The sequence below is a fragment of the Hakea prostrata genome, chromosome 10 (genome assembly GCF_041222555.1).
Source record: "Hakea prostrata isolate BN-2017 chromosome 10, UWA_Hpros_2, whole genome shotgun sequence".
NCBI classification, from domain to species: Eukaryota; Viridiplantae; Streptophyta; class Magnoliopsida; order Proteales; family Proteaceae; genus Hakea; species Hakea prostrata.
Window position 1 is genome coordinate 44,200,142 of NC_142609.1, and position 12,770 is coordinate 44,212,911.

A 12,770-nucleotide genomic window follows, 5' to 3' on the forward strand; every position below is an offset into this window, starting at 1 on the left:
CAACTCACAGATAAGCCTTTGGACACTGCTGCTCCCCTTGATAAAATGTCTGATTTACTGCCTGGTTTTAGTCAATAACAACCAAGAAATAATGTTCCTGTTCATACCAGAAAATGGTGTTTTCATTCCCCTAAGCATGTAATGTGTTAGCAACAAGAACTGATGGTGGACAGCTACTACATGGTAAACAAGGAAGTACTAGTTATTCAAGAAGCAATAGACAGTTATTAGAAACATCTTTACTTGGTGGCTGCAAATTGTACAAGAAGAAATGGCATTTCAATTGGCAATGCTCTGTTAATTAAGATCGTGTTAGAGTTCAGAAACAGCTTCTGATAACTTGGAAAGAGAGGAATATTACGGTTGAGATAGATCAAGGATTGCAGAGTGCACCAAGCATCAGGATTCAAGGAAGGAAAGATCAGAGTTGGAAACTGCAGTTTCACTTATCAGTAAAATAATTGTCCACTGCAGGAACTGATGTAAGGGCATATTAAACAGGGAAGATAATTCAACTTGAGCATCCATGGGAGAAATTCAGCTTGACTGATCAATCCTGATCTGAAATGAAAATAATTCAACTTGAGCTGTACCCGAACAAGATGATAATCATTCCTCTCTTTCAGTCAGAAACATTCTGCACTACATCGTGGTGCAAACAAGTAGATTTTGATTTCGGAGCTGTCTACCCTGAATTTGCTGCCAACGAACAGTCGCCCAAAATGTGGAAAAAGAGAATGCCAAAGAAGGGCAAGACCAAGAATCAAAATAAAAATCGAACAGGTAGAGGAATTTAAGCGATAAATTACCAGAGACCTAAAATTATTGGGGTCGCTGCTGTAATTGTTGTATGTGATTATGCCAGCACCGCAAAATAGTTCATGGATACATCTGAGATTGCAAGGATCTGCAACTTCTACAAAAACCCAACTTTCAATTTATATTTTATCTAAATTATCTGCAACATAATATAAAGCAGGAACAAGCGAAGAAGAAGAAGAAAAGAAATTCCAAGCATTGATATTCATTGAATTCCAGCAGATAAAGATATATTAGAAGTCAAGTTCAGACTTCGATTTACGCAGATCTCCACGGAGAAGAGAAGATCATTTGACACCAGAGTGAAAACCCATATCAGACTGCCCCTCCATTAAACGGCACCATCATAAGCCGTGCACATTGATCCACGATTCTAACGATTCTGACGATTCTGACGCTTCCAGGGTTGAAGAACTGAATCCTGGTACTTCGAAGGCACAGCCATCACTCTTTTTCGCTTTTTTGGCTTCCTAATCACCCCAATTCCATCATCTTGATTCATCTCTTCTTCCACTTCGACCTCTTCTTGCTTTCCATCTTCACTCACATCGATTTTGCTGAATTTGAAAGCGCTTTTCCTTCTAATGGTGACTCTTCTGCGAGTAACTGGAATACCCATTGGCAATGCTGATCCGGCGAGAAACTGAACAGCTTCCGCCAGAATATCAAGACCTTCACATCGGGTTATGCAATTGATTGACGATGGAGAAGAAGAAGGAGAATCCAATGAAGATGAAGTAAAATAATTTGTAGAACTTGCTGCATATGAAGAAGTAGAATTAGAAGTGACCACTGCAGAACCTCGGATCCTCATCAGGATCAGAGTAGAATCCGATGAAATCAATCGAAGTTAAGAAGAAAACAAGGAATTCTGATCTGGGTTTTGAATGAAATGGAGAGATTTGGACATTTGAGTAAGAAATCCAGGAAGAGTAGCAATGGGGAAAGCAGAGGAAGAAAACATGTAAGAGAGGATATAAGCATTCGAAATGGTTTTCTGTATTACACTGATCGTGACGACGGTCTGTAATCCGTAGTGCATTTTTATTATATTCCAAATACGAACCCCTTTAAAACCCGTAATCACACCAAGCTCCCTGAAGGGCCCAGGTCTCCTCAGGGCATATCTGGACCCGGCTTTTGTAACCCAGGCTTGGAAGAAAGAAAAAAAAAGGAACCAGGCCTGGACCCCATGTAAGGGTGTCAATTCAGTATGTACCGGTCATTCAGTACGGTACCAATTTCAAACCCTCATACCGAAATAAAAAAGGTCAGAAATAGTTCAGTATGGTTTCGATATAAAATCGGTACGAAGAAAAGGGTACAGTTCGGTATATAGTACAATATAATTTGGGTATAAAAAACTCATTCTTCTTTTTTTTTTTTATTTTTTATTGCCAACCCCGGTTTCCAAGGCTTGGCCCTGACGAATCCGGTGTTCGACCCGGGTCGCACACTTGGCTGTGGTGGGTGAGTCTCCCAGCGAGAATTTTTTGCATCCACAAGGTTTCGATACCGGAACCTTGCTTAAGGGGACCTAAACTACTTACCACTTGGACCAACCTCCGTTGGTAAAAAACTCATTCTTCTAATCTTCTTCACTTACAACCTAAGAGTGTTCATGGTATTGGTTGTGTAATATGGTTTTTTAGTCAATATTTTAACTATTCAGATTTACAATATATGAAGAAGAATAACCTATATTTATATTATTCGTACCGTATATTTTTAATATAAGCTTTCTTAATTTGAAGTTTATTTTTCTTTTTTTCTCTTGACAATTGGGCCCAACCCATAGTAATGTTAAGGCCCAACCCAAACTAGATAAAAGGGTGTCAAATTCGGTACGATAATTCAGTATACTCTATAGTTTCAGTATGCTTCCTAAAACCGAAATTGTACTGTACCGAACTCCAAAAAACGATTTTGGTATATATCGTACTCGAATTTGAAAACGGTGCAGTTCACTACAGTAAAACGGTATTGGTAACCAATAGACATCTTAACCTATAGTTTTTTAAGATGATGTTAGTCACACAATGCTAGTCACATCATAATTTAATTCTTCACAACAGTAAGTTTTTTTTTTCTTTTCCCTATATTTATGAACAAATGTAAGTACCGGGAATTCCTTGTTTCATCAATATTAACTTAGTATTGTGGGGCTTTGACAACCATTGATGTGTCCTAATCAAAACTCTCATATCTTCAACCTCTTTCTCGATCAAACTAAACCGAAGTCTCTATCTTTGGTTCTCGGGGTCTAGATAGTTGAGACAAGGTTGTCCACTTGCCCTTTTAACCCATACATTTTCCTTATCATTATAGAAATACTATTCAAACCTCTGACATAATACAAGGACCTCAATTTTTTCAAGGCATCAAAATTGCTTGGTATGATTTGAAAATCTCACATATTTTCTTTGTTGATGATAGTTTTTTCGTTTGTAAAGCAGAAAAGGATAATGTACTGGCTTTAAAAGCTGCAATTGATCTATTTTCTGATCTCACGGTACAAACTATCAAACTTTGAGAAAAGTGACACCTTCTTCTCAAGAAATGTAGATCCTACAAAGAAATAAACAATCATAGTGATTTTAGGATCAAGGAAATGAAGAAAAATGATGTGTACTTTTTTTTTTTTTTTGGTAGAAAACTATATTAAGTAGAAGGAGACACAAGCTCTGGCTGAGGAACAGTCTCCTTCAGCCAGACAGTGGAATTATGCCAAACCAGTGCTGTCTCAAGCACTAGGGCTTCCTAAGCCAAGGAATGAGCCACAGAGAAAAATGATGTGTACTTGCCTACTTGGGAACTCAACTTTTCCATGGAAGAAACAAATCAAAACACTTTGATTATGTTCTAACAAAAATGGGAAACAGGATGGCGACATGCCCTATTATATGTAGGACAAGAAGTTCTGATGAAATTTGTTTTTCAATCTCAATTCATATATCTAATGTAGTGTTTTCTCTTTCCAAAAAATGTATGCAGGAATTTGGATGTGGTCTGCCAAAGAATTTGGCTTAGGAAACCAACCTAGAAAAAACAATTAACATTCATATCATGAGATAGATGTTGCAGAGCTAAACAACAGGGAGGGCTAGGCTTCAAGAAAATGGGAAAGAAAAAAAAAAAAGAATTATGGATTTGGCAGAGCATAACAATTATTCTCCCACGGCTACAAACTATGATTTTGAGAAAAAATCGGAGATGGAAGGAATACCTACTTCTAGCTTGACCCATGGAATCAAACATCAACGAATCTTATGATAGGCGATCACAATTTTGATTTCTAAAAAAGACAATCCACGATGCTGGAACTATATACTTCTCATCAACAGAGAACCAAGGAGTCACAAAATCCTAATCTTGCTATTTCCATCCCAACATCTTTATCCCACTCAATCCTATCACAAACACCGGATTTATGGTTATTTCTTTTATCGAAAATAGACGAATTCACGGTTAAGTTAGCTGGGAAAACATTGTCAAAACTAAATAACTCACTAACACCTCACTCTAGATGATAGAAATTCTTTTGAAAATTACCAATTCACCCAAGGTTTAAAAAATCATTCTGGCAATTTTTTTAATGTAGGATTGTCAACCAAAGCCATAATCTCTAAATGTGCAAGAACATATCCAACCTATGAATTATGCAATAATAATGAGGAATCTCTGTGGCACAACTTTCTATCGTGCAGTTTGACAAAGAGAATTGGGCAGCATGATCATTGGGACTGCAAACGGAATTGATAAATAATAATTTTTTCATTAACTTTTACAATTTCTTTCTAGTCCGTCATGACCTTGACAAAAAGACTAAAACATTGTTTTTTTCCATATTTATAATCACATGCTATTACATCTGGATGACTGGATAGAAAGAAAAAAAAATCTAAGGTCCACAATAACAAAAATCCAAACCCACTAAAACTACTTGTTAATATCAATAGGTGGATTGGAGATTACAGCTTTGCACTCAAAATAGCATGGGAATCAAAATTGTGGAAGTAACACAATCATCACCCCACCTCCTTAAATGCTTAAACACATCAAATAATTATAGGTTCTTACCAATCCTTATGAGTGCAGGCTTATCTGATGAACTAGAAGGAGACAAATCGAGTGTGGGACTACTATGGGAGAACAAGATTCAAGACATTTACAAAAAGTGGTAGTTGAAATTCAATCTCGACCACCCGTTTTGCTGGTGTAGTTCAAAATAATAAAAATAATAATAATAATAATAATAATAATAATAATAATAATAATAATAATAATAATAATAATAATAATAATAATAATAATAATAATAATATTAATAATAAAAGTAAAACGAGGGGTGGAGATATAATCTCAACCACGATCTTGAATCCTCACCATTTGCAGCTTAGTGATGTGCATTATTGCACAGCATTGAAGCTAAATTAAAGCAACAAAGAAGATGTCATTCAAAAGAACAAAACACCAAAATGTACGAGGAGATAGAGATATTATATGCGTTAGCGAGATTCGAACCCACAACTTCTTCATTCAGAAGTGTTGGTTTTAACTTTTAACTATTAGAATATACGTGCGTTGAGTGTGGATGCAATCTTTACGGTTGAAAAAACAAAAGAAAAGAAAATTTGCAACCGGAGAAACAAAAGGTAGCGGCTACTTTTGATATAAAAACGAAAAGAATCTCGGGATTGACGGGCAAAAGGTTGCGTTACAGAAGGGCCTATCAGCTACTTGCCACTGCATGGTGAATACATGCAGTCTCCAACTCATCGCTGTACACGTAGATCGTCGATATCCAATTAGATAAGCTGTTTAAAGTTTAAAGTTTAAACAACCACTCGTACGAACTGCTTGGTTGTAACGTTTCCCAATCCCAAGGCCAACATGGCTCATAATGTCCACCTCAGAGGGAGCTTGACCTCATAACTAATCGATTTAGCTAACATACGCCGTTGTCTGCATTTCTTCGGACGATTAATTTCGTCGTCTCCTGCAGCTCCATCAATCAGGGTCCACCTATTTTATGATTTTATCACTTTTCTGTCAAGCTTTAGAAAAAAATTCGAATCTGACGGTCCTCACATGTTCAAAGCTGTATTTTTTTATTGGCCAGTCAATTGTCTTCCCATTCACGCGACTTAATGAGACGTCATCTGTCAGATACAGTAATAAAGATGTGACACGCGTTCAAGACTTTGAAACCCGTGCTCCGTAAGCTAGGTAAGATAGGCTATGAGCTTCGCTCGCTTCGCTTTAAAATGAATAATTGCGGCGCCATGTAACAGTGGGCAGCGTTGAAGACTCGGTCAGCGAGGGAGGTGCGATATGTGACTCTGTGGTGCTGCCTGCCCACCGTGGGCGCCGCATGCTAAGGACTCCTCGGCCGTTCCCTGACGTCACATTTTCGTGTCAGTACGCTGGGATTTTTATCCGCTAGCATCGTCCAGTTGCATCAATTCACAATTGGATGATTGACAGATGTCTTATTCTTATCCTAACGTTTAGAATTTTTCCATCCTTAATTATCATCCTTTTTAACCCATTCTCCATTTTCAGCTCCGGCAACGTAGCACTGTCATCACCTTCTCTACCCTTTTTAACCTTTAGATATACATTTTTTTCATCTTCTCTCTTTGTTCATAGTACTAACAAATTGTTTTCACAACTTTTCTCACCCACTTTTTCCAATATCTCATCTCTGCCACAATGACTCAAGTCTCCATTTCTTATAACTTTTTCTTCCATTTTCAAAAGCCATTTCCTACCATTTTCTAAACCAAATTTCTATTATTAAATTTTTTGCAATATTAAAAGCACGATTCTATCCTTTTGGAGGGGCTACAAGTTTCAGCGAGAAAAAGTTCAACAGAGAGATTTAATTGAAAACTTGATTGGAATTTAACGTGAAAAATTAAGGGAACATATGAGAATGAAGAAATTCCGATCTGAGAAGGAAACCTAAAATTATTTCCTTTTTTTTTTCTTTTCAGAAAAATGTAATTGGGAACAGAGGATTTCGCCATAATAGTTACTCGGATGAAAATGCAAAGATGGCGGTGATTGATGGCTTCTTCATCATTGAGGTTTCTTAGTAGGAATTTGGTAAATCCAGACTCTGATTTATCCGTCTGAGTTTTCATGATTTATCCCTCCGAGTTTTCACTTTCCTATTCAGCAGTTTTGAATCAAATCCTCTATTCTTTGTCATTCCTTTTTTATTCCATCTACCCAAAATGCCAGAAGAAAAAGAATACCACCACATTGGAGATGGCAGGCGGTGGTCGGTTGGTGTTTATGCTGGTTGTGTCAAAGTCAAAGAGGGAGACCGCAGTGTAGGAGAGATGAGAGCTGTTTGAGAAGAGGAGTGGTAAAAGGTTTGTGAGGAAAAATCATGGTTAAAAATGGGAGAATACTGACTTTAGGATAAGAATAAGACAGTAGTCAATCATCCAATAGTGGACTGGATACAACTGGAGGATGCTGAAATAGGAGCGGGTAAAAATCCCTACAAACACAACCACGCATCCCTGCTAGGGGTGGGGCCTACTCGCGTTCCAGTCAAGATGGCATATGAAACTATAAAATTTTATTTTCAAAATTTACACTTCATTCATATTATGTGATGAAAAAGCGTTACTTAAACAATATGTCATATCGATGCATGGTCTATTGATATAGAATCGATTCCTGTCCAGGTTGTCCTACTTCTTTATTCTTATCCGATGATCTAAGGAAAGTTTAGTAATATTATTAATAACATTCATTAAATATTCATATCAAATAGACATATTAGTTTCACCTACACTAGACTGAGAAGGAAATTAAGTAGTCGACTGGTACTTAAGGATGTTCTGTGATAAAATGAAAATTTTGAAAATCCTACAAAAACCACCTCTGAAATTAGAGGAATTGTTTTTGAATTGACATATTAGTCAGACCAATTTAGTTTTTTTGTTAGGTCGTGTATGATCCATTTTTTTTCTAAAAACCAAAAAACATTGTGTCCCTCCAATAAAAAGTGATCTATAGATTTAGGACCATTCTCAAGGTATCTTATTAAGCTAATACCACTGACATGCTGATTCCTAGGGTTAGATGGATGTCACGTAGATTCGTTCAAAACACAATGTACGCATCTACTCAACTAATGTGAAAAAAAAAAAAAAAAAAAAAAACTGATTTTTCTTTGAGGTAAACAAAACCACCATCTCCTGTGTGGTCGGCATTTAATAAAATCCACCTACGAGTCTTACAAGCACCACCCCAGTCGCATTATCCCTTTACAAAATTCATTCTGTGGACCCCACTCGTCTTACGTGGCTTTTCCTTTGTCTTTTTTCCACCGGATAACTTTTTCCCATGTTATATATATAATTACTTTAACGTCCCTTTCCCAAACGCCGCCGCAGATAAAGCCAAAAGCCCAAAGTATGTCCAAATTTTCGATCGTAAAAGTGAACCCAACAGAAGAAAAAAACGCAGGACGGCTCGGCCGTTTAAGACAATTTATTAACAATTCTGTGTAATTACGAACTCGGCTAAGACGGTTTCCTAGGTAATGAGTTCATCAGTTTCCGTTTGACTCACCGGATCGGAGCTGTTCATGCGACTGACAAAACTGTGAATTCAAGTTGTCAGATTAAAAGAGGTACTAGGCACGGATGGATTTCGTCAAAAGAACCTCCTTACCTCCTGCATTATAAATTATCTTTCTTCCGTATAAATGGATTTGTTGAACCTTACCTTCTTCTTCGATAAAATCGTAGCACAAAAAACCAAAATGTTAGTTCATGAACAAGATAATTAGGCTGACGATTAATCAAAGGCATGAGTTCTATATAGTATTATCTATTTCAAAATTTGCTCTCTGAGTATCACATCTCCAAGAGTTTCGCTAAAAATGTACAGTCGAAGTAATTAGAAATTAGATCTAAATCATAAAAGGATATATAGACGGATCGAAGGAGGAAAACTAAACTATGAACAGACGGTGCTGTTGAATACGATCTAACCGGCGAGATTGAACTAAAAGAGAGGAGCAGGGAGGTTGAGATCGATCGACAACGGTTTTTTCTCCTCCTTCATCTTCTCCTGTTCGTTTCTCACCACCTCCTCCACTGCATCAAACTTGTATCCAATAAAACCAAAACCAGCCGGAGTTACAGCCGGAACTCCGACAGAGGAAAACAAGTTCTGACCGTCAGCGGTAACGTACGCAGCAGGCCATTCCTTCACCTGCCGTTGAGACACTACAGGAGCAGCGGCGGCAGCAGAACCAAATCCATCGACGGCGAGACCTTCACAGCCGAAGTTAGTCTTAGCCTTAGATCCACGAAAAGTCCTCGCAGCTTCATCGTAAGCCATGGCAGCTTCCTCTGCCGTATCGAACGTTCCAAGCCATTTCCTAGTCTTGCTCCACGGATCTCGAATCTCGGCCGCGTAACGTCCCCATGGTCGCTTCCGCACGCCTCGATATTGAACTCGTTTCAGATTCGGCTCCACCTTCATCGTCTTCTTCTTATCGCCATTAACGACGGCCGAGGTATGCTTTCGAGCCTGTAAAGCTTCTACCACCACCATTGGTTCGTAGCTGAGCAATCGAAGAATAACTGCTCTGCTTCTGAGCCGTGGTCCCTTTAAGACAGAAGACTTGCTAAGGGAAAGAGAGAGTAAAGAAAAGGGTGACCCTACCTCTGGGTAGTGGTATTTATAGCGCAACAAATAGTCTCTTTGAAACCCGACAGGTGCTCTATTTTAAAACCTTTTTGGTGGAAATTTACTTCAGGCTCTCTCCTTGTCTCATTTAATGCATGCGGGCATGCACGGAAGGTTAGTGAACTTAAAATTCCGGAATCGCCCTTTGTGCTTTTGTTTTTACTATAATATGCCCAAATATTCGTGCATTGCAGTAATAAATTTGTAAACGAAAAGGGTAAACCAGTAAAAAGAAAATTCGATTCTCTTACCCAAGCGATCTTTTAATTTAATGTAATTTTTAATTGCATGTGTGATGCATGTACATCATCGATATCCATTCTAGGTTTACACACCTACACTTCATATCGGGGGACGCATGTGTAGAATCTTTTTCATTTAAAATTTGATCCTAATTACTCATTTGGCAAAGTGATCTCAGAATCTAATCTGAGGAATTAATGGGCGAGGGGCACTTATGGAAATTCGGTCATAGACATGCAAGTACTTAATAGACCTTTTTTTTTCCTTTGGTGAGAAAGTCAGAAAACTCAACAGGACTTCAAAACGTTCAGATTTCGGCGAAACGACATTTAAAGCGAGAGGCGGGAGTGAGTGAAGAAATTCCCAAACTTCTCGGCTACGCTGCGCCGACAATATTGACATGTCGTGCTGTGGGGTTCGGTGGACTTAGGAGCGTAGGATAAGCGGTCTCAGGCTCCACAGTCAATGGGCTGTCTGGAGTCTCGACCAGTGGTTCCCACAGAGTCCGCATGACGTGTCACCATTATTTGATTTGACTGCCGTGGTCTTTCTTCTGCTGGAGCCGTACATCATGACTAACCACTATCAAATGATTCAGATTGGTATAATTATATAATAATTTCGATCGGACGGTCGTAGACAAAATACCGACATATACTTAATTAGTTATGTTTTTTTTTTAGGCGGGAGTGCTTTGCGGATGGAATAAAGGCTGAAACTTTGTAAAACCTCATTCCCATCTCACATGAGTGAAGCATAAATTAGAGAATACAGAAAATAAAAGACAAGTTTTCTTTTTATTCTTTTGGAATATATAAATGATGGGATATTACATATGTCGTTTGTAAGTATTGAACTCACAACCTCTTGGGTCTTACTATTTGATTAATCCTGTATTGGCAAAGCATGAGTTTTCTTAATTCTTTTTAGTTCAAAACGATAGAAATAAGCCATTAGGACCTATTTGGTTACACGAGTCTGAAGACTTCAAATATCTAGAAACGGAGTCATGATTCATAAAATTAACTGTTTGGTTAACCTGAATATGTATAATGAAATCTGTAGATTCATCTATAATTTTTGTGAATATGTAAATATTTAACGTTTTTATAGTAAGAGTGAAATCTCTAAATTACCCCTAAATATATAGATCACGTTTTTAATGTTAAAAGATGAATATCTAGATTTTATGAATCCAGGGATTTTCACGACCAAACAAGTATAAATCTCGCGTTCATAAATCTAGAGATTTGAAATCTCTGAACTCATGTAACCAAACAGGCCCTTAGATCATCCAACTGGTGTCAAACTCTTCATTGATTGACATGTCGGATGCAAGAATTAATCGTTCTCACCTCTTAGTGCCTGCCACAAGTATAATAGAAGTAGCTGAAATGATAGGATCTAATATGCAAAACAGTAAATTCGACAGGTGAGTTGTTGAGGACAATGTTGTGGCAATTCAATGTTTCCTTTGTTAGCTATGGACCCAAGTTCTAGGAGTGTGGGGCGTTCCTTGACCACTAGTCTTCCTGAGGACTAGGGTCGAACCCCAAACCTTAGTGATCTTCTCACATCCTTCCTAATTTAGTTGAGTTCGAACCCCTTGATTTCTCGAGTTCTGGGGTCAAGCCCACCCCCCTCCTCTCCCTAGCCTCATTGACTGTTTTTTAAGGTTTTTCAGTGTCAAGCCCCTTGATTTGATTCGTCTTCCTTGGAAGAGGGATCTGCTGGAAACTAGATGAAGATGCGATTGAAAACTTCCAATAGAAGGAAGAGTTTGGTAAATGGTCACTACTTTTTGTAATATAACAAATTACATACACACCTCTGGGTTTGTAAAGTATTACATCTACACGTAATTTAAATTTTTATATTACAAACGTCTCCTTGTATCTATTACTTTTCGACTTGAAAAAAAAAATGGTTGAATCTTCTTATTAGAAATAATAATTAAAAATCGACCATGGTTGCTCAAATACTTGATGCTCATGTTTTGCATTGCTCGCCTCATCGTCGGATCGTTTTCTCTTCCATTTCTCTTTCTCCTCCTTTTTCCATCTCCCACTTCGTTCGGATCCAAAAAAAAAAAAAAAAAAAAAAAATCTGGTTGAAGCGACCTTGTGCATCTCTGGAACAACTCGAGATTTGGACTTACAAGTTTTTCTGTGGTGAGCTTTACAGGTACCTCTACGGTAGTGATAGATGGCAGGTCAGAACCTTCTCCGTAATCTGGATGCTACCAACGTGACAACCGAAGTTCCGCCTTGTGGCTTGTTTAGTCTCCGCCCTTGTGACGTGTATCCACTTATGTGGGCGTTGGTGCTTAACTGTTGCTGTATTTGGTACAGTCTTTCATTCTAAGGGTTTATTGAACTTGATCCATCCCTTAGCCTGGATGACCCTGTCTATTGCATGTACGGTAGTCTGGTCAATTTCTGCTCCTTGGTTCGGACCGAACCTTGTGTTGTCATGCATTTGTTGTATTTTTTTTCTTTTATGTGTCTATATTTTTCTTTTCTTATGTGTGGTTGTACTTTTCTTAATGAAGTGCTTCCTTTACCCAAAAAAAAATATATTTTGCATTGCTCAAATACTTGATATTCATGTTTTGCATTGGATGAATGGAGATTGACAAGCATCTAATTTTAATCCGAAGGTTATCCATTTGCAAAAAAAAAAAAGAAAAAGAAGTGGTTTACTGTCTCACTCTCCAACTGACCTCACCACTACCGCCACCTACTATCTAATTTCCCTTTAGTTTGAAACCTTTCCCCTATCTAAATCAGAGTTCCACTGTTGGAATTTCCATTAAAAGAAACCCGCCATATCTATAGGCTGAGTTGAAAAATTAATCACTGCTTCTATATGTTGGTAACTCATCCATATGGAGGTTGTTGAGGGGCATAGAGAAGATGGCAAAGCCAATGCCACCGTCAGGGAGTGTTTGGGGCTCAAGAGAGGAGATGCAAAAGTACGAAATG

The 12,770-nt window shown here is 38.0% G+C and overlaps 1 protein-coding gene across 1 annotated transcript; it reads right to left on the minus strand.

Annotated features, from left to right (window-relative positions):
* Positions 1-8,479: 8,479 nt before the first annotated feature.
* On the minus strand, positions 8,480-9,475 carry LOC149003298 (uncharacterized). The gene has a single exon (XM_089138272.1). It carries the CDS (start codon positions 9,406-9,408, stop codon positions 8,854-8,856), a length of 555 nt encoding a protein of 184 aa, XP_088994398.1. The 5' UTR covers positions 9,409-9,475; the 3' UTR covers positions 8,480-8,853.
* Positions 9,476-12,770: the final 3,295 nt, after the last annotated feature.